Source organism: Syngnathoides biaculeatus, chromosome 10 (assembly GCF_019802595.1).
Source record: "Syngnathoides biaculeatus isolate LvHL_M chromosome 10, ASM1980259v1, whole genome shotgun sequence".
In the NCBI taxonomy this organism is placed as follows: domain Eukaryota; kingdom Metazoa; phylum Chordata; class Actinopteri; order Syngnathiformes; family Syngnathidae; genus Syngnathoides; species Syngnathoides biaculeatus.
Genome location: NC_084649.1, coordinates 21,619,906 through 21,642,528, shown reverse-complemented (window position 1 = coordinate 21,642,528; position 22,623 = coordinate 21,619,906). Strand labels below are relative to the sequence as shown.

Below are 22,623 nucleotides of genomic sequence, written 5' to 3'. Positions count from 1 at the left end.
AGTACTGCATACATATATATATATATATATCTCCATCGACGTCTGCTCTCTCGAACCTTGTCTCCAAAACATCCAACTTTGGCTCTCCCTCTAACGACCTCGTTTCTAATCCTATCCAACCTGCTCACTCCGAGTGAGAACCTCAAAATCTTCATTTCTGCCACCTCCAGTTCTACTTCCTGTTGTTTCCTCACTGGCACAGTCTCTAATCCATACATCATGGCAGGCCTCACCACTGTTTTATAAACTTTGCCCTTCAGCCTAGCGGAGACTCTTCTGTCGGATAGAACACCAGACCCCTTCCACCTTTCAACTGTTCCATCCCGCTTGGACCTGTTTCTTCACTTCCTTACCACACTCACCATTGCTCTGTATTGTTGACCACGATTATTTGAAGTCATCCACCCTCGCTATCTCTTCTCCCTGGAACTTCACTCTTCCTCCTCTGCCCCTTTCATTCACGCAGATATATTCAGTTTTACGTCGGCTAATCTTCATTCCTCTCCTTTCCAGTGCGTACCTCCATCTTTTTAATTGTTCCTCCACCTCCTCCCTGCTTTCACTGCAGATAAGATCATCTGCGAACATCATGGTCATCATCAGGGGATTCCAGTCTAACCTGGTCTGTCAGCCTATCCATTAATACCGTAAACAGGAAGGGGCTCAGCGCGGATCCCTGATGCAGTCCCATCTCAAATTCTTCTGGATATATATATATATATATATATAGATAGATAGATAGATAGATAGATAGATAGATAGATAGATAGATAGATAGATAGAGAGAGAGAGAGAGAGAGAGAGAGAGAGAGAGATGAGAGAGAGAGAGAGAGAGAGAGAGAGGAGAGAGAGAGAGAGAGAGAGAGATAGAGAGAGAGAGAGAGAGAGGAGAGAGGAGAGAGAGGAGAGAGAGAGAGACAAACAATTTGTATTGCTTTGCATCCTGAAACTGTAGTTTTTCAGGGAATCTTAAGGACTCCTTCTGCTAATCTTGACAAAGATACCGGTGCTCTAGTGTATGCATGCAGATGTAGCGCTCTCCACTCTCCTCTCGTGATACCGCCCGGGCTCCAAAGCGCCAGAAGAGAAACTGATGAGCACGACACGAGCATCCTCCGCTCGTTTCCTCTAACTGTAAGCAGACTGAAGTAAAAGAGTCCGCCACCATTGCGGTGCACGCGGTTGCCTCGTCGACGGCCCCTTCGGGCTCATGTGCACGGCGACAAACATTTCAAAATGACTCCAGGTCAATTGTAACAAAAACAACATGAAGCGGTTCTGCTGCTTTAGTCTTCACGTCATGTTAAATAATTAAAAAAAAAAAAGAACAATCAATTCAAGAAGTCTGACAAAGTCTTGATCAGAGACAGCGATGCCTGGACTGCCGGTTCAGCGTCGGGTGGGAAAATCCTTCAGGAAGCTTTGTGAGCTGTTTATTTTCTGCCTCGCTCATCACCCCAGGGTTTCGCTCAAAGACAAACATTTAATAATTCATCTTCTCATTCTTGCTTCCTTCCTCCGAGGGGCTCTGAGCCAGCATTTTTATTGGCGCTGTCACTTCATCCAGTCATTTACACTGAATGTCAAGAACCGTTATGGTACAGAGTGGCGTACTCCTCTTCTTTTAACAAAAAAAAAAAAGGAAAAAGAAGCGGGGATGTTTATAGTACAGAGACGAATTATTGCCAGAGGACATGAGAACAATAAAATTAGGGCACATCGCTTGGAGCTGCGTCAACTTGTCGCTAACTGTCATGTCGCTGCCTTGCACATGAGACTTAGAAAGTAAACAACGAACTTCAACGCTGCTAGCGCCCTTTGAGGCATTGGCAAAAAAAATAAAATAAATGCAGGGTAAGTGACAGACTAATCGCAAATGATATCGGGGAAGCCTTGAACAAGGATCTCAAGAAAAGGAAGGGGGGAAAAACTATCAGGCCGCCATCTTCGGGGTCGACGTCGCCCGGCAAATTCTTCCTCACGTTCCCTCCGCCGCAATCCATCAGAGCCCGTGCGCAGCAACTTCTGCGCACGAGCCAGCTCCGATTTATAGACAAGCGGAGAAATATTCGTAGCGCTTAATTAAAGTCGGGCATCAATTATTCAAACAAATCTCGCTTATACGGGACGAGCAGGTAATTAGCCTCGCCACACCTCGTCTCCGTGTGCTTACAGATAAGCGACATATTCTGCTTCCTCAATGTTTTCCTTTTTGTTTGTTTAAAAACGACAGTGACAGCAGTGAGCGGGCCGCACCTTCGGGTTCTCAAGGTTAAATTCGAGACCGAGGAGACAAATGAGCTTTCCTTGTCAGCTTTGCTACGCGGCGTAGGAATCACTTTGGGTAATAACAAATAATGACCCAATCTCCAACACTGGCAAAAGACATATTGATTCCTTTTGGCCGCAGAGCCTGGAATTATGACCTTAGCCTCATGAAGATGGATAAGTCTCTGTCCGCACAATGAAATATCTATTTTATGTGATTGGTGATGGGTCAGAACCCCCACCCCGACATAAGTGAATGGCAATAAACTGAAATGCCACGCTAATGTCCTTCTGAAACGTCAATCCCACAAAAATCCCGCAGACGAGGCTTGCTTCTTACTTATGTGTACATTTATAACACACACACGGACACATTTTTCCATTTTTCCATAAGAACGTATGCTCATGAATTGTCTTGGAGTGTTCAAATAAATCGCTCGCTGTGGGTTCATTTATATTCATGCGCCACCATAGCGAAGTAATAGCCGGCAGTACTTACGGGCGTACAGTGCGTTGTAGAAAAAGGATGTTCATAATTATGGCGCTGGAACTGTCTGGGGGTATTACTGTGCTTTAAAAAAAAAAAAAATCCAATATAGTGTTAATTACTTTACATTTTAAGGTCTGTACATTATTACACTGCAGGAGTCATTGTTATAGCTCGAGGTCCAAATATGGATGATACTAAGGCGAGAAAAATGTGAAGAGTGGAGTCAACATTGGAGGGAAAAAAAATGGTCTTTTCCAACTTTGCAGGGGATAAAGGTAGCGACAGTACAGGTTTTAGCCGTTCAAAAACGGATGACTGCATTTCTCGGCAGTCGGAATCATTAAAATGATAATTCTTATTTATGAAGCCCTTTAAAAAAATTCAAATACTCTGTGTATTGCTTGCTATTAATTAAACTTTTTTTTTCCCCTCTCCCCGTCCCTCGCTTTCAATTTCTTTGCTTCCTTCCACTCTTCTACTTCCTATTGAACTTGACACACTAATAGGTTATGAATAATTCTGTTTCAGTTTAGACGGCAATTAGCCACCGTGCCAGAGGCCATTCGTCTTCGTCTCCAGCCGAGCGGTAATTTAGGACCCAGCTGAGTCAGGGGGGGGGGGAGATGCTTCGGTTGTCACGGCAATGCGCACGACGAGAAGCGGACCGGCGAGGAGACCCTCGGTAGCCGCTGAGAACTTGAATGAGGAGAGCTGGGATTGAACTTGGCTCCAGTGGGCACAACTTCCCAACTAGCTTTAGCATCGGAAGCGTAGCTCTGGTCTGGGAACCGAATAATTACCTTGAATATAATCCAAGAATTTGAGATATACTTAAAGACGGCCAGCAGGCTTATCTCGCCTGGTTCCAATATTCTGCCCTTGAAGCCAAATCTGTAGACACCAAGGTCAGGACAGAGACTTGCGTGTGTGTGCTTCGCATAGCATTTCCAAAATTTACCACCTTTGCTGTGGTTCAGAAAAACAAAAACGCACAGATTCCAGAAATTGACAAACAGCAAACCAGGAATAAGCGGACATTCACTGCGTACGAAAAAAATCTTTTCCTTGGACCATAGCCAGCATTAGCCATGAGCTAGTGAGCAAAAAGCGCGCCGATTTTGTTTACAACGTCTGACCTTTTTCGGACAAAGGGGGATGGTACTCACACATGACTGTGAGGAAAACATTCCCCGACGCCAGCACGACCTTCTCCCTGGTTGCCCGGTCGTAGATGCCCACGTGGCACTCGTACGGTCCATTGTCCGAGATCCGAACCTCCGGGAGCCTGGGAAAACATTTTCATGATGTTAAGTTGCTGTGTTACAATGAACTGAACACGCGTGATTTTGGAAGCTCACGTCGCCGGCGAAAAGCAAACAAACAGCTGAGAATTTCACAATTCCACAATAATTCCATAAGAATCATTCACTCTCCGCTCATATTTCTTTTTTCGTGTAGACATTGAAGTGAATAATCATATATGTATTTTTCATTTCAATATCTATTTTAGAATGTTTATAGGGATGACACTAGACTTTTAAAAAGTGAATATTGGAGCTGTGGTCTCATGAAGATTGTTTTGAAGGACAGTTCTGGTGGACAATGGAAATTCTTGTGAAAACTTGGTCTCAAACATCTTTTCATTGCTTTTGCTTCATTTTGCAACCATCCAAAGTTGGTCGGAAATATGAACAGTACATGTGTGTTTTTTGCACGAACAAAACGCCCAACAAAATAAGAATTGATAACATATGCATGAGTTCTTTAATTAGAGTTAGACAATACAGAATTTTCAACTATTAAGTGATTCCAGTACAAAACGGGACACGTAATAACGAGGTCGTCCGCTCTGCCTCGGTGTTATCGCAGCCTCCTTCGTGCTGCTGGTCCGTGCAGAAAAGTGACTCACCCGCGGTTGCGCAAGGACAGATCGACTGGCAACAACACCGTTTCTGGTTTGCCACACGAGCCGGTGTTTCATATGATTCGAGCAAACGGGAAGTGCGTCTTTATTTACAGACAGGAGGAGCTCCCTCGACGCAATCCTCGTCAATGTTGGGTTGCGTTGTCCGCTTCCTCGGCATCTAACCGCGGGCTTTACATGCTAATTAGCCTGCCTCGGTGTGACTGACTGAAATTGCAGCAACGGCCGATGGAAATTGCACATCAGAGTCAAAGAAGACACTGAAACGAATTCCAAAGAGTTCCATTCCACCCTTGTGCGAAGCGCCACACATCCCTCGGCGACATCAGCTGTCTGCTGTTACAATGATGACCTTGAAGGCGCGACTTCTCATTCATCCATGGACAGCAAAAAACAGACAGGAAGGAATCAATCAGATGGATTTAAATTTGAATGGACTGTTTCCGATTGTGTTGTATCCCGCAGCTGGGACAGACACCCTGTTTATACAAGACATATACTGTATAATATTTGATGGTGAGGTGCCTAAAATTCCAATAAGTTGGCATTTCTCTCCCTCATAACTGAAGAGAGAAGATGAAATTCACACCCTACTTTCTGTCTTCAACTCAAAAGCTGTGCTGATCATCAAGCCAAAGCGATACGACGTTGCCATCTACCGTCATCCGCTAGTCACTACAGTGGTTAACAATCGTGAATTACACAATTAAGTTGAGCACCGCCCTGTTTCATTACTACAGTGCAAATAATGTTCTTCTTTAATGTATTTGTTGGTGGCAGTGAATGAGTTAATCTCAACATCTTTCAAAAAGGGTAGCAATACAGATAAGGATTGGATTTCTTCCCTTGATAAATACACACATTATTTAGAAACTGCATTTTGTATATACGTTGGTTTTATTTCCATCCATCCATCCATCCATTTTCTTTGCCGCTCATCCTCACAAGGGTCGCAGGGAGTGCCGGTGCCGGAGGGTACACCCTGAACTGGTTGCCAGCCAATCGCTGGGCAAATCGAGACAAACAGTCGCACTCACAATCACACCTAGGGCCAATTTAGAGCGTTGAATTATCGTTGCATGTTTTTGGGATGTGGGAGGAAACCGGAGTGCCCGGAGGAACCCCACCCAGGCACAGGGAGAACAAGCAAACTCAACACAGGCGGGGCCGGGATTGAACCCGGGTCTTCCGAACTGTGAGGCCAACACTTTACCAGCTGATCCACCGTGCCGCCTCGGTTTTATTAGAGTGAATAAAAATGACTTGATGATCAGAAATTGGGAATGGGTCAAATTCTGTTTTACGGATAGCCCAAAGATCCATACCATAAAAATTAGATACATTTTCTTCAAATCTTGAAACTGGCGGAAGCCTTAAGTCCCATGTACGTCGCAAGGCCCCCCTGGCAACACAATTCTACCATTCATCATCCGGCCACCCAATTCCCATCCTTCCTAATTCTTCCGATAATCAAGCGGCCCCTCCATTCATTGACGCTAAGTAGTAGTCCTCATATTTGAGATAAAACTTGTTAGAAACCAATACTTAAGAAATGGTGAACAAATGTTTGAAAAAGCAAAGTATATATCGTGAGCACCTCGAGACATGAAGTGAGATCGTCTCAACCGCTTCCTCGAGGGATAAGTGTAAAATAGTCGTTCCACTCTTCCCCCCACCGCCATTGTATAAAATGATGAGCATAGCACTATGAGTCTCTCCGGAGGGGAGCTAATTGGCTTTGTCTTGGCTGGCTACATCCAAGTAAACGCTGATGTAGCCCATTGCTTTGTTTTTAAACACAAAGCCCGATGTGGGATCCAGAATCCTCCCTGACTGCAGCATTCGTGGATTCAAACTGAGACGAGAGAGACGTGCTGGAGAGCATCAAGGGGAGGATGAACGCCGCCTGCCAGGAGAAGGTGTGACGAGGCCACAATGGATCGTCCAAGTAACCACAGCGAGTTCAGGTAGGCTGACTAGTGGTCTCTAAATGTTGGATTCTGAGAATCCTCTTAAATAATTTACGACTACTACTTCTTCTTTTCCTTTCGGCTTGTCCCGTTAGTGGTCGCCACAGCGTGTCATCTTAGATGAAGGCTCATATTTGTTTGGCACAGTTTTACGCCGGATGCCCTTCCTGACGCAACCCCTCTGCAGTTTGCCGAGGAGAGGATCTTACGGTACCTGGTATTCCCAGGCGGTCTCCCATCCAAGTACTCACCAGGGCCAAACCCGCTTCGCTTCCGACATCTGACGAGACCAGGCGTTCTCCGGGTACCGTGGCCGTATGCTAAATAATTTACGACTGTCGATGAGATTTCGAGAATCCGATCTTTTGAAACCAGAGACTTCAAGGTAGTGGATTGAGGATAGGACTCAGTGTCTCCTTTCCCTATAAATAACTGAATAGTTAACCGCGCTGTAATATAAACCAGCAGAACAGGGTCACCAATAGGGCTCTGCACAGTACCCTAAGAATGCCCAGTCTTAGAAGCTACACAGGGTTGGTCCTGGGCAGTACTTGCAAGGGACCAAAAAAACAGGTCCTGGGGTTGGGCAGTAGGGCCATCACCTCCTCCCTTAAAAACCGACAGACTACAGAAACTCCAGTTGTGGCCCATGTACACAAAAGATCTCTCCCAGTCGTAGACACTTGACTGATCATCTGTCAATAACACAACACACAGTTGTCACTGAAATGAATATTTTAGGGCTTGTGCAGGAAGTTGCCAAACAGATGCAAAAGCTTGGGGAGAACAGGTAAATAATCCAATCAATCAATTCCATACCGATTCTCCCATGATGCAACGGTGCTAAATACGCGACCACTATGTTGCTCAAAATGTACAATCATTGAAGTCTACGTCGGAAAGTCTTTAAAAGCACTAGAAAGGAGACTCTGTTGTAAGACTAGGACAACTACGGTGTTGTTCGACTTAATTTGAAGAATGAAAGAGTGAGCAATTGTGTTTTGGGCGCCTCGACAGGATGGATCTAGTAAGTTGGAGACCAATGAAGCTTAAAGTGAGCACAGAAATGAGTGATTTTTCTACCAGGGTGGAGCCCGAAGATAGTTGGGATAGATAGGCAGCACACCCCCGACCCTTGTGAGGATAAGTGGCTTGGAAAATGGATGGGTGAAGATATTTTTTCTTTAACCTAACCACAGAGTAAGGACAAGGGAAAAAAAGACAAATTCATCAATTCAATAAGTGCGGTAATATTTTGTTTTTCAAGGTTGAAGTAGATATTGGCCAAATAAATTTTCCAGGGGAAACCATGGAGAGAATGCCACAGAGGGGGAATCGATCGATCCCCCCGCCCCAGGTGCCTTATCGGAAAGCTCTTTTCTATTTAGTAGGCCTGTCCGTACCGCATACGGGACCGACTAAATGGAGCATGAAACGGAGCGGCGCCTTCAGTCAATCCCTTCATCAAAATAACAAGCCCGCCGTCAGGTATCCCTTCAGGCCCGGCGGCTTTGCGGGTGAAGAAGGTCAGAGCGGCCGGAGGAGGTTGGCTTAAGCATGCAAAGAGAGGTGGTGTAATCACTCGAGTCTTCCGGAGGAATGAACATGAAACAAACAAAAAAAAAAAAAACAGTTGAGGATAATGGGAGCACCGAGGGAGGTGTGATTGGTTTTGCTAAGATTAGACTAAGCGCCGACGTTGCTTGTCTCACCGGTTCCTTTTACCCACAAAGCTGCGGTTCTCTTGTTTGCCAGCCTAAGTGCCGCATTCACAGACTCAAATCCGGCACGGACGCGGCGGGACCGGGCCTGGCGATAACGCGGGGGAAAGAATGATTGGAAGGAGGATGAATCACAACGCAGGTACAGACTTTCCAGCGATTCCAGGGCTTCGTGAATCCTGATTCGATCCCGCCGCTCAGATAGACACAATAACAAAGAACGTGGAGATAAAATCCTCTCGTCAGGGTGCCAATCCCGGCCGTAGGGCATCTAAAGGGTAAAGCTACGTCTGTTGATTGGTCGGTAGACAATGGCCATTTAGACGAGAAGGGCAAAAGTCATTTTTAAAAAGCACGTGTGAAGTTTTCTGTTTGGCTCCAATACTTTTTAATTTTTATTGTTGGGTTGTTTGCACAAGGACTCATAATGGTACTTTTGCACACCTGCATCAAATACAAAAGCAAATCATTCTGAGCACTTTTTTTTTATTTAAATTGCCACTTTTTGGGTAAAAAAACAAACGTAAATATCTGCAGTGTAAAGCACAATGGACCACGCGGAATTTCTGTGTTGTAAATCTGAGGTTGAGCACAAGAGGTCCTTCAAAGCTCGAGTGCCATCAGCGCCGCGCGAGCGCCGTCACGTTTGCTCGCGCGGGCTAATCTGAGACTCGCCACTTGAACAAAGAGAAACAAGTCCACGTCTGCTCTTCTCCGTCTTAAAAGGTTGCGCGTAACGGCTGCCGGAGCAAAACGACGGCAAGCCACGTCGCGCCGAGTTGACGGCGGTGTCACGGCTGAAGTTATTTGATCATTGGCTAGCCGCTGAGCGGACGCAAAAGGCCGCCATTATTGCTGTATCTTTTGTGAACAAAAAAAAAGGGGGGGGGGCGGGGGTGAAAAAGATGAGAGGCCAATCAAAAGAAAGCTCTTTTGCTCTTTTACTTCATGAAATGCAGACATGTCCGCTAGTTCTGCTTTGCAAAGACACATTGCAGTTTCTACGTTGCTTTTTAAAAGACGGATACCCTTTGCGGCACGGTGGGCTCAGCTGGTAAAGTGCTGCCCTCACAGTTCTGAGGTCCCGGATTCAATCCCCGGACCCGCCCGTGTGGAGTTTGCACATTCTCCCCGTGCCTGTGTGGGTTTCCTCCGGGCACTCCGGTTTCTTCCCACATCCCCAAAACATGCAACATTAATTGGACACTCTAGGTGTGATTGTGACTGTTTATCTCTACGTGCCCCGGGATTGGCCGGCGACCAGTTCAGGGTGTACCCCGCCTCCTGCCCGTTGACAGCTGGGATAGGCTACGGCACTCCCCGTGACCCTCGTGAGGATAAGCGGAAAAGAAAATGGATGGATATACTCTTTCATGCACTCTCCTCCTCGCTCTTCCGAGCAATAACATTAGTCGGTGGGGAAATGTTCCCTGCCTCAAAGCAAATATTTTTTCCTTTCCCCATCAAATTATTGAAGTTATTTGCATATTCATTGCAGCCCCATTTGATTGTTCCTTTCCGCCAAAATTCAATCGAGCACATTCAGCCCGATTCTCATTCTTAAAGCTAAGATAAGCCTTTGTGCGTCATGAGCTAAAAAGGCAGCATTTTGTAAAAAAAAAAAAAAAAAAAAAATCTATATTTTTTAAAGTAGTCAGAGGTTAAAGGTCAAATTACGTCATATATAATTTTCATAATAATCAGTACTTTTGAAAGACGCCGCAGAAGGAGAGCTGACCACACGGGCCGACTACGCTTATCAAAAATGTGAGCAAAGGTCAGCGCAGCCTGCTTTCATTTTGCATGTTCATTTTTAAAAATCAGACTTTTTTTCCCCCCCACGGTGTGTCGTCAGGGCTCTTTTCATAAGTGCGTATTTGTGTATGTGTGTGTGTGTGCGTGCGTTACGCTCCAAAAGGGTTAGGAGGCTTGTCCAGATAAATCATCCTCAGTTGGGCAGCCGCACCAAACAAGAGGAGGGGTGGGGGCGGTTTTGGGGTGGGGTGGGGGGTCGATAAAGCCATATAAACAGGAGCAGGCACAACAAGAAATATGTTAGCCCGAGCCGGATCTGAAATGGGAAAAACCGTGACGAGAGCTATTGTTACAAAAGCGCGCCGGGCTCAAACGAAGCCGTACGTCTGACATATGGTCCGGACTTCCGCTGGGTTGCCGAACGTATCCGAGCCCGGCAGTAGGCCAAAGCAGCGGGCGCTCAAAGGGAAAAAGACAGTCGGCCAGATGTCAGACCGAGCACTGAGCACTCAAGACATTCCCTAAAAGATGCCCAAAACGTGTTTCCGAGGAGATTACTCCCACTTTGTCTTCCTCTAACTCGCACGGACCCTCATAGAAACCTGTTAATGAGTACGCAGCGCGAACCTTAACAGGGATTTAAGCACCACTAAGAGAACGGCGGGGCCAGATGTTTGCTAATTCCTGAAGACCGAACCGGCTATCCTTAACAGTGTCAGTAATTAGTGTTTACCCAAGCACAATCTCCTCATTACTGATGCAATTTCAGGCTCAGGTCAGCAAGCCTATTGGTCCCGAGACCTGGTCCTGAAGCGAAACGCCTTTCTATATGTTTCTTTACGCAAATGTAATTACTGGAGTCCGCGGCTCTGCTCTCAGGAAACAGTGCTGTCCCTCGCTGGATTGCACTCGGAGTTCAATTGAGTCAAAATCACTGACAACGAACGGCACTCCCAATACACCCAAATGTTTATCCAGCAGGACTACCTAATAAAGAAGTGGTTGCATGATATGGGGTGGCCATCAGAGGAAGTTCTCTTTCAACCAGTTGATCTGTTCTTTGGCAAAATTGTAAACTCTTCTGCACAGGACCTTTTTTTTTTTAAAAAAAACAGCGTGACTTTGCGGGGGATTCTTGTAAATAGATTAACTTCACTCAGACGTCTTGTCACCGTCACACAACTTATAGGTAACTCCAGACTGTTTTTGATCATCCTCGAGCTGATCATTGGCTGAGCCTTTGCCATTCTGGCTATCCTGAGATTCATTTTGAAGGGTGTCTTCCGTTTTGCTCTCCATTTTACAGCATTAGAGATCATTTTTGCTCAAGGTTTCATACGGTTTCCCCTCCCCAATCAAACTTTTAATCCAAGTGCGCCGTCCTTCTGAAAAACGTGTCGAACGACCCATTTTCCTCGGGCTTTTAAGGATAAATGCATGTTCGAGAGGTGCTGGCTTCATCCTCAATTTGCGGGCACCTGTCGTAGAAAGTCTGCGTCCTGATGGTGAGAAATGCTGACACAACTCAGAAACAGTCAAAAGTTTAACTTGAGCCATGTGGTGAGTGTGTTTCTTTTTTGTACATTTGTAAATAAGTTACGATTTTGCTATCAAAAGCCTTTCCTTGAAATTGGTTATGTTATTTTATCGTTTGAGGGGGTCGCAAAGGCAAAATTTTTGACGATCAAAGTCATGGTTCTGCTTATCCAAAAGTATAAAAAGAAACAAATGTTTTTTTCTGGTGAAAGACAGTCGACTCTTTTTGTAGGTGCTTCTATAGTCGCGGAAGACGATGCTTTAGAAAGATCAGTCAAAATGCTGGAAAATGGCGGATGATGTGGGAAACGCTGCCTTGAAAACGCCCGACAGTCAAGTTAAGACGGGTTAGCGTCCTGGAAGTGACCCAGTTCCTTTCAGACTCAGTTAAATCCCTTTTTTTTTTATTTTTTTGCATAAACTATCAGTTCCATATTTCATCAAACAAGACGGAGAAAACAGCAACGTTTATGCATCGTGGGTCAGTTCAACAGAAGAGGCTCACCGGACAGTTGTCTGGTACACAAGGTCCTCGCGTTTGCGGTAGTCCTCCATGTGGGAGTAGTTGGTATTAAACATGGCGTCGTAGGTGAAGATTTTCTGTTTGATGGTGCCGCCGTCTGTGACCTGCGACGCAAGGAGAAAAAAAACAAAGGACATTGGTGATTCATCTGCTGATGGATGGGACGGGGCCAACCTTTTTTTTTTTTTGCACCTCACGCTTTTCCGACGCACAACCTGTTGTCCGCGAGGAGGAGATGCGTGTAATTGGCTCATTGATTAATGTGCCGGAATGATAAGCATGTAGAGCTCCCGAGCAAGGCCATTGAACAACTGCTTATTGGATCGCATCTGGGATCTTTCCGGAGCGCGCACGGTTAAACCTTCGCGACTTGCAAGGCATTGAGAGTGCGGCTTTCTGCTCGAATAATGGCTTTCAGAGGAGGATATTCAAAACACTGCTCTCTTCTTTATTTTTTTTCTTTCCCGGGTAGCGGGAAGGATGATGGAGTAGTTCTTTCCTTCCTCTAATATCGACAGGATTGCTAAAGTCACTTAGCATGTGAATGACTGTGAATTCTTCTCTTCCCCACAAGCTTCAAACTCCCATAAAGGGGGGAAAAAAAAAGGCTGACAGGATTTTAATGGAGCCGCTAATGCTGCTTTGAAGGAGGAAATTGTTTGGTGGGCCTGGAAGCAAGCCCTCTTTTGCCTCCTTCGAGTTTAGAAGGTATCATTCACATCCAGTCAATCCCCTTCACCGCAGTAAACCACAGCGAGGTCTTTCTTGATTAGCTATTAAAATGCAGACGTGAAGACAAAGCCAAAATGTGTTTACAGAAGGAAACAATTGTTCCACGTGCAGGGCGGCCAACCCGTAGAACCGCGCTGCGTCTGGCGAAAGCTCACCGCCTCGGGGCTTGGAAGACAACAGTGCCCAAACAACAGAAAGTACCAACGTGGATGGAAATAACATGAAATGGACCTTTCCGACCTGTCAATAACTCGTACGATAATAGCCAATCAGATAGCCGCATTGTCTTAACCCCTGGCTCGACACGCCCCTCTCGCCATATTGTCCCGCGGGCAACGCTGGTTGCTAGTAGCGTGCGCTTGGAAAAGTTAACGTTACGAAGAAAATGGTCCTCAGATGCGCTTGGGGAACGTGCGATTCTGATGAAAGAGATCCTTCATTAATTTTCCATAGGCTTAAACACAGTTGATGAAGTGTCTACGATGGATTAAGGCTTGCGGAAGAGCGCACGTACAACTAAATGTGGACAATATCAACAAACAAGGCTGTATGTTCGATAGTAAGTGAGGGAGAAGTCTCTTCTCTGAGTTTGACTTGATTATAATCACTGCTTTATACATTGCAGGAGGACAACTTTCACTTTTGTTTGTGTATCACTGACCTGCCGAATGAAGTGTGTCATGTTTTATGCCGAAGACTCGGGGTAGGGATACATAAATGCGTGATGATTTGCCTATTTGTATCACATTAGACTTTTAAGACAGAGTAAGGGTTCGATTACGAGCAAAGTCAAACTATTTCATCTGGTGACTACGGTACTGACTGAGTTAATCACCGTTATTTAAATGCACTTGTAGAAAATCGAACCTAACTCACTTCTAAAGACTACAATGATATTACTCGCGATCTTTCCAAGTAAAAAGTACTCACCCTCCTTTACATGCGGAGTACGATTCCACTATTTTATCCTGTTAGATTTCAATATGAAGTATGTGAGGTGTCAAACTTTTTTTGCATTGATTTCCAACGTTTCGCTGTAACTCTGACATTGCATCCTGTTCCGTCCAAAATCTAAATTCCGTGTACATATCCTTGCGTGAAATACTTGAGACGTCTCTGTAGAACTCTCTTGGACAAATATGACGCATTTGGCAAAAAAACATACCGCAATATTATCTGGAAGAGACGTAAGAGAATCCACTTCAAACATGTTCTGTTCAGTCGCCATTTCGGAAGCTTGTGGGGCATGGCAACTGTAGCTAAGGGGGGCGGAGCTTAAGATCCCCAGTCCGAAAGGTCCATGTTGGTCACTCGGAAGTGGCGACGGATACTTTGACACTAAAAATATGACAACACTTTGGCAATGGCAAGAGCGTCTGCGTGCTTTTAATATTAAGGGATTTGAGGGATACGCTCAGGCGGCTTCCGTTCAGGAAGCAACATAACGCCCGACGCTAAAAGCAAATTTGTGTTTGGAAATCGTGTTGCAACACCAGCTCTTCAGTAATGGACCTCTGGACCGGGATATATTTCAGTCAGCGGTGATGCATTTACGTAACATAAAACCTTTCTTTTGGAAGATTGGTTTTTTTTAGACTTGAGCTGTACACAATCGATTTGATACAAAGACACGGTCCATTTCCACTTTCAAGTCGTCTTGTCTTGTTTGCCGGGGAAGTAAAACTATGTATTTGATTGGATATTTCATAGGACATAATGGAACGAGAGCGCACACACAGTGTGTTGTTGACATTTTCCTGGCCTCGTTTTTACAGTCAAGTTTACGAAAAATGGCAGGAGCATTTGTGCTCGGTCTCAGCTCGTCGGATTGGATGTCAACTATGAGAAGTTGAGCTCCATCCAACTCCTCAGGGCGACATTATTCTGCTCAATATGACAGCTTGAAGTCGGAATTCTGAACGTTCGCTGTGGTATTCGAAACGCAGATTTGAACCGAAACAAAAGTCTTTAATCTTTCTTAAGGAACTCAAATGAAAAGGGACCGCTTTGTCAAAAAAAAAAAAAAAAAAAAAAAAAAAAAAAAACAACAACACTTTTTGTGCTGTCGGTGCTGCTGCTTCTGGAACCTTCATTGCTGTGAGTGAAACGTCCCAAGGGAAGATCGATCGATCGATCACAAGGAGTCACTCGATCGAACTATCTATCTATCTGTCACAATGGCTCTATCTATCTATCTATCTATCTATCTATCTATCTATCTATCTATCTATCTATCTATCTATCTATCTATCTATCTATCTATCTATCTATCCGTCACAATGGCTCTATCTATCTATCTATCTATCTATCTATCTATCTATCTATCTATCTATCTAATCTATCTATCTATCTATCTATCTATCTATCTATCTATCTATCTATCTATCTATCTATCTATCAACAGTATCCATAGGCTATTAGATGGATGGATGGACGCTAGTGGGACTCGTTTCTGCTTATAGCCTGTTCCATATCTGTCTGCCAACAGGAATTGGAAAATGTAAAACATCACTAGTGTAATTTTAGAGAAACGAATTTAGTTTGTGCTCGGAATAAATACTGAACTTCAACCGTCCAACGTGTAATGTGGAGGTTTGCTGCACAGTGCACACAGTGTCACACCAAGAAGTCTTAATTATCGTACACGAGCCAGTGCAAATCCAAATAGTACTTGGCTTTGGTAAGAGGGGTCGTGCACGCCACACACGCGCGGCTATTTCCGAAATCACGTTTGTTTTTACGCGTTTGGTCATTTGAGCGGAGATGCTGGCACACGCCGAGTTCGACAGCAGGGCGAGCGAAAGCGGCCAATCGCGTCGGGCCCTTGTCCCCGACAGCGCGTGTGAACGCTAGTTCACCTGCCCGGGCGAATGAGGGAGCTGTCAAATGGCACCGGTGCAAAATGGCACAAAGTGACATTTTGCCGGCGTCTAAAATAGAAGCGGTCACAAAGTGAAGGTAGCAATAGCGGCGCCTGCGAGGCGGGAACATATTTGGAGGAGGGTTGTGCGGGTCTAAAACCAATCACATTTAATATGTTCTGAAGCTCATATGTTAACCTAAGTAGGCCATTACCAATACCCTCGCCTGATTGCACCATGCTTAAATCATCCAATCTTTATGTGTCATCAAAGGAAATGTTGGATAGCACTAACGGCTGCCTCACGCTTGCACAGGAGTCAGCTCCTAAAAATAGCACATGAACTCACACCACGGACCCAAAATTCGCGACGACGACGACAACAACAGGGACAGGAAAATCAGGGTTTTTTTAACGCTTGGAGTGCACGAAATCAAGTATTTGGGGCCCAAACATTCATTGTGGAGTAACCCCCAAAAATGCCGAAGAAGTTATTCCTGAAAACACTGAAAAGAATTCTTCCATTTTAGTTAGATGTCATTTTGGCCATCACCGGGGAACCTTCAAACACACTCAGGGATTGTTTGAAAATCAAGAGTGAGAGGTCACTTTCATGTCGCAACATAAAAGTTGGTACAAATGTCTATTTTGAGTACACAAACAAAAAACGTCTGAAAGACGTCAGGATCTCAAAAGACACAGGAAGTCCTCCATTTTGGTTAGAAGTAGCCATTTGCAACTTTTTCCATGAATCTTTGTCATTAACTTCTGGTATGTGGGCGGACACAAATGCAGGACTCCGAGACGAGGGCATGATGTTAGGCGTAGTTTTAGTCAAAGCTGAGGTCATAGACGGTGTAGCAGTCCGAGAAGACAGAGGCAGAAAACACTAAGCAAAGGTTGGATCAGAAAACCTAAAGCGAGGTCTTGATGACTAGGAGACCAACTAGGAAACATGAACTAGGACTTGACTATGACTACGAAAAAAAGTATTATAGGACTAAACTGTGGTGGCACGGAAATGCTGTGATGAGGATAGCTCAACACTACACTATTCTCTACTGTAAGTGAATGCAACTCACTAACTCAGGGGAACGAACTGGCAAATGCCAGTGACAAAAACGCCAACTTAAATGTGTGTTTGCACAAGTTTGCTCAATCCCAGGTTCCGAAAATCGTGCATATTCATGGGAGACTAAGTTGTCCATAGGTGAAGCCACCTACGACCCAAACAAAGAAATAGAAAATGGATGGCTAGAAAATGGACTTTGAATTCGAGACTTCCATATTGATGCACGTCAAAAGGAAGGTCCAAGAATCTGTTTTTGCCCCCACCCACTCTGATCTCAATTGCTTGGTAAGAGGCTCCAGATTAGAAATGTGAGAGGGCGGGTGCAAATTCAATTGGGAAGGCGTGAGGGGATGATGAATAGCATTTGATTGCGGTAAACGAGCCTCAGTCGAGGAGGGGAAACCTTCCCGGTGATTTTTCAAGCAGAATCTAGGCCACGGCACGCGCACACAATGCGTAGCACCTTCCCGACACGCGGCGGCATTGAAGAGTCGCGACGCATTCCCTCGCCTGGATGGCGGCAGATAGCGGATTTGGAAGGTGAGAAGCGAATCCGCAACAGGTAGCCAACAACTGAAGGTGGGGCGGGGAGGCGACCGCTCGCCAGATACACCGAAGCGGTTTCCTACGTTGATGCCTCACGTATTTTACGACCCGCTATTTAAAGCTGCAGCTGTACGGGCAGCCGCTGGAGGACATTTGGGCTAATTCGCCACAGGCCGACTGTGAGCGATTCAACCTGAATTCCTTCATCTTGACCGCAGGCCAGAATCACCACAGCTAGTCCTTTTACAGTTCAGTAATCCCTTGATATTCGCGGGGGAATACGGACTCAGCCCTACAGCGAATGGATAGCAAAAAGCGGAGTAACTCACCAACAAAAACTTTTGTAATTTTTTTTTTTTTAATAAGAACAGCACCTAAATTGTTTTTTTTTATAAGAACTATATCAATCCATAATGCTATACTTCAAGATATACAGTAATGACATAATTTAATAGATGTAAAGGACTAAACAGTTTTTGCCACTTTTTATTCAATTCAGTGGACACTGTGCTGCTCCTCCTTCTGCCAGAAGACCACGGACATCTATCTTAAAGCCCAAGTGTCATCCCTGTAAACATTCTAAAATAGATATTGTAATGAAAAATATATATAACATTATTCACTTCAATGTCTATACGAAAAAATAAATGTGAGCAGAGAGCGCGTGATCCATGCGCAAAGTTGCAGAAGTGTCATTCTACGACATCCAAGTGGTCGCCATATTGGCTGCATCCTCTGTCCGTGACGTCACCGGACATTCGCCAATGAAAACACGCGGTGCACCCTACTATGGGAGACGAACACGCCCCTTCTGACACGGAAGCTCTTTTCGAAAAGGAGAACACCACACAACCAAGTAAGTTACCGGGGCAATATTACACTATTGTTTCGAGCCATATTCAGATGATATGCGATCGCGGCCATACCGCCTCCCTGTCTGATCCACTTCCGCAGTGGAGATGAACCATCGCGGCTCATCGCAGCCGGCCGGCGTGGCTCATTTTCGGCGCCGAGGTTGCTTATCACTGAGCCGAGCCGTGCTGCTTTAGGGGGTTGTTCATAGCCGCCGCAGTAAGCAATGAACAACACCGTCGAGCCGGGGCGCCCGAGTGCTCAAGCAATGTCCAGCAATGCAACGACCCGGTATTTTGGTTAACACGAAGGAACAATGAGCTACCTTTCCGGATATAAAACTAATGGAAACAAACGAGTCCACTTGAGGGCGGGTCTGTCCTTTACGTCACTTCCTGCTTCTTCTCGAAAACAAATCCCTCGAGAGGATTTTCACGGCGGGAGTTACAAAACGCTGTATACGTCAAAATCATGTTTTGTGGTGAAAAATAACGCATGGGCCCATATTGGCTGCCGTTTTTTCATTAATAACATACTAAAAATCATCCATTTCATGACAGTGGCACTTTAAGGTACAATAAATGACTCAATTTGATTTTGAGGGGGAAAAAATGCATCTGAAATGCGTGTTTACTCCCCAACAGCAAACAAAGCTTTCCTCTCAGCGGAATTGTATAACTCTAACCCTAACATACTTCCTTGACGCCGATTACGATTTCGGTTGATTGGTTGGGGTTTATTGGAATCTTGGACATTTTCAGAAAAAAAGCACAAAAAATAAAGACTCGTGAACTTTTCAGGAAATAGTTGGAGAAATATTCAAGCTAAAGTAAAACAAAAAACAAAATGAAGGTGAATTTGTGACAAGTGAAGTGTGAATATGTCGGAGACTACTGTGGACGATCCTGATTCAGCAACCGTGCATTCACCTATTCACAGATTTTTTTGAAAAGTTTTTTTTTTGATTTTTTTTTTTTTTAACACTGCTTTTTCAAGGACTGGTAGGATTTAATATGACTCAGCCCAAATGCAATTATAATGGCCGTCAATTATTCGCATATTTTAGCTCTTTACGATCCGGCCCGCTGTACCAAACGGGCTGACAATTAGCAGCTCTCTAAGTGTGTACTTTGTCTTTTAATATGCACGGGGGAATCAAAGCTTTAAATATTAAATCCCAATTCACGATCATTTTCTTTGTGATCTCTTAATCTATACGGGTCTCAAATGTCCATGAGAATCTGCTTCATTCCTATAATTATTAAACAAAAACCCCTTAATGAGATTTATTTCTTTTGAGCGCCTCATTAGCAGCCCGAGACACGCCGCAACAAAGGCGATGATCAGAGCTTTGTCACGAACCCGCTTGGTACTTTTTTGTCCATTCCACGCTAATTTGCCCAATGTTATTATCACATTAAGTGCCTTTCTGAAAGAGATGAGAGGTGGTGGGGAGTGAGGAGGTAGCGAGGCGCATAGGGAGGCATTGTCTTCTTGGAAAATAGCTATCATTGCTATACGCAAAAGAAGAATGAGTCGAACGGCGAAATTACGACGGTACAATTTTAGATCTGAACCTCAGCCCTGGTTTTCTTGTTTAAGTATTAACCGCGCCAAGACATCTGTGCCTGTATAAGGATAACAGTCAAACATTTTATTTCATTCTCATTTCAACTTTATTCATCGAGGTAACCCCGCGTCGAGCCCTTATTGTGATGGAGGGGTTCGTGTGTCCCGATGATACTAGGAGCTAAGTTGTCTGGGGCTTCATGCCCCTGGTAGGATCACCCATGACAAACAGGCCCTAGGTGAGGGACCAGGCAAAGTATGACTCCAAAACCCCTATGATGACTACAAAAATTGGATCTTGGTTTCCCGTGCCGGGACGCGGGTCACCGGGGCTCGAAGGCGAGCGCCTGGCGGTCGGGCCTGCACCTGTGGCGCTCGGCCAGGCACAGCCCGAAAGGGTAACATGTGTCCCCCTTCCCTTGGGCTCATCATCTGTGAGAAGGGCCAAAGGGGTCGGGGGCAATGTGAACTGGCGATCCGATCCCCGGCTACAGAAACTAGCTCTCGGGACATGGAATGTCACCTCTTTGGCAGGGAAGGAGACCGACTTGGTGCGTGAGGTCAAGAAGTTCCGTCTAGATATAGAGAACAAGATCAAAATGACTTTCCTCCGCAGGGTGTCCAGGCTCTCCCTTAGAGAACGGGTGAGAAGCTCGGTCATCCGGGAGGGGCTCAGTGTCGATCCACTACTCCTCCGCATTGAGAGGAGCCAGATGAGGTGGCTGGGGCATCTGATTCGGATGCCTCCCGGACGCCTCCCTGGTGAGGTGCTCTGGGCATGTCCCACTGGAAAGAGACCCCGAGGACGACTCAGGACACGCTGAAGAGACTATGTCTCTCGGCTGGCTTGGGAACGCCTCGGGATCCCTCCGGAAAAGTTGGAAGAAGTGGCTGGGGAAAGGGAGGTCTGGTATCCCTGCTGAAGCTACTTCCACCGCGACCCGACCCGGAGAAGCGGTCGAAGATGGATGGATGGATGATCATCCAGGTAAGATAATCGAGAACATCCTGTCATTTGGAACGCCAACGTGCCAGTAAAAAAAGGGTGGAACAAAGTACAAAACAAACAAACAAATACTCTAAAGAGTGATATACCGTAGTTACAGTACGTGGTTGCAGGAGAAATTACATCATAGCTCAAAACAAGCGCAGTGATTAAGTACGGTGTCCCTCACAAAAGCTCACAGTGCACACTTTTGCACATCTTGCGTTACCTCCGGCTATCTTTACTCTTCACAAAGAGTATATGAATGTTATTAAGACATACTGATAACAATGTGAGTTTATAAAGACAGTTAACCGCTTTGAATTATTAGGGAAGAGATTGCGCCTTGTGAGATTCCGCGACGACTTGCCAAGTAATGAGCCCGGTTGCGACCACAAATGGTGACTTGCACGAATAGAGAGTTAATTAACTAAACTGGAGACCGTGGCTTGAACTTCAATTTGCCAAATATTGATTTACGGCTTATTGTCGAAAACTGCTCCAAGTTTATTCACGAGTTAAAAATAGCTATCTGGGTTTTTAAAGGAAGCGGGCTAGTGTAAGTGTGGCCGAAACATAGCAAATGTGGTTTTGCTGTGGATGAAATGAGCGTCTTTAACTGCCACATTTACAGTAAAAACGGGAATATAATGAGTCAGTTACATTGGCTGAGCCCCTTAAACTTAATGTTCTATAAATGTCGATATAATTATATATATATATATATATATATATATATATATATATAAGGTATTATAAGGTGCGCTGGGTCAAACAGCAGCAGGTCCCAAGGTATATATTGCAATAATCACAGAACACAGTTGGGCAACTACAACAAATACAGAATAGTGGAGTGCAGCATATTACAAGCTTTTACATTTTCATATTGATTCAGTCAAATTGTTTTGTTACGACGTCGTATATTTTGCAATTAGCTGATCAAGGACAAAGCACGATTAGTCACTGGGGGTCACAAACGCACAGACGTCTGATGCCAAGATGGCGAGGGACCGTGACAAAGACGCAGGCCTCTCGCCAGGCTGTGATGCGGCGCTAAAGTGCTTCACCGACGGGATTTGCTGAGGGCAAAAGCCGTGATATACAAAAAAATGAAACAAAGTGGTGTCACCTAAAAGGGGCTAGCTAATAAAACTGAACGAATAAAGTAGGATGTCCAAAGATTAACTCTATACAGATATGATTTTTGTTGTTTTGGTGTGCAATGCTTATTTCCCTCAAAAAATATGAAGTCTAAAAAAAAAAAAAGGGGCAGTTTTACCTACTCTTAACCGTCTGGGATGATGCACAACAATTTTATTTTGGCAGTTTCTAGGTTTACTTCAGTGTCGATAAATTGAAATGGGTTCTTTCATCTGACCACTAAAATTGAATCTTGTGTCCTGTGATTTATTAATCCAGGTGGCCCAAATTTGCATTACATGTGCTTCCCTGTAGCTGTTTACTCTTTTTCCTCTTCCGCGACGTGAAATTTGGTTGGCACTGGCGGAAGGTGTCTGGTGTTCTATGTGACAGAAGAGTCTCCGCCAAGGTGAAGGGCAAAGTTTATAAAACAGTGGCGAGGCCGGCCATGATGTACGGATTAGAGACGGCGGCCCTGAAGAAATAACAGGAAGCAGAACTGGAGGTGGCAGAAATGAAGATGTTGAGCTTCTCGAGCAGGTTGGCTCCGATTAGAAATGAGCTCAGCCAAAGTTGGATGTTTTGGAGACAGGGTTCGATGGAGCAGACTTCGATGGTTTGGACATGTTCAGAGGCGAGCGAGTGAGTTTGTTGGGAGAAGGGTGCTGAGGATGGAGCTG

The 22,623-nt window shown here is 45.0% G+C and overlaps 1 protein-coding gene across 3 annotated transcripts in view; it reads right to left on the bottom strand.

Annotated features, from left to right (window-relative positions):
• igsf21a (immunoglobin superfamily, member 21a) overlaps window positions 1–22,623 on the bottom strand; it is a 300,524-nt gene that overhangs the window by 80,587 nt on the left and 197,314 nt on the right. For all 3 annotated transcript variants that reach the window (XM_061833614.1, XM_061833616.1, XM_061833615.1), the window contains exons 3-4: window positions 12,170–12,291; window positions 3,925–4,043 (exon numbers count right to left, since the gene is read on the bottom strand). In XM_061833614.1, coding sequence (XP_061689598.1) covers window positions 3,925–4,043; window positions 12,170–12,291 — 241 coding nt within the window. The remainder of the gene's footprint in view (window positions 1–3,924; window positions 4,044–12,169; window positions 12,292–22,623) is intronic.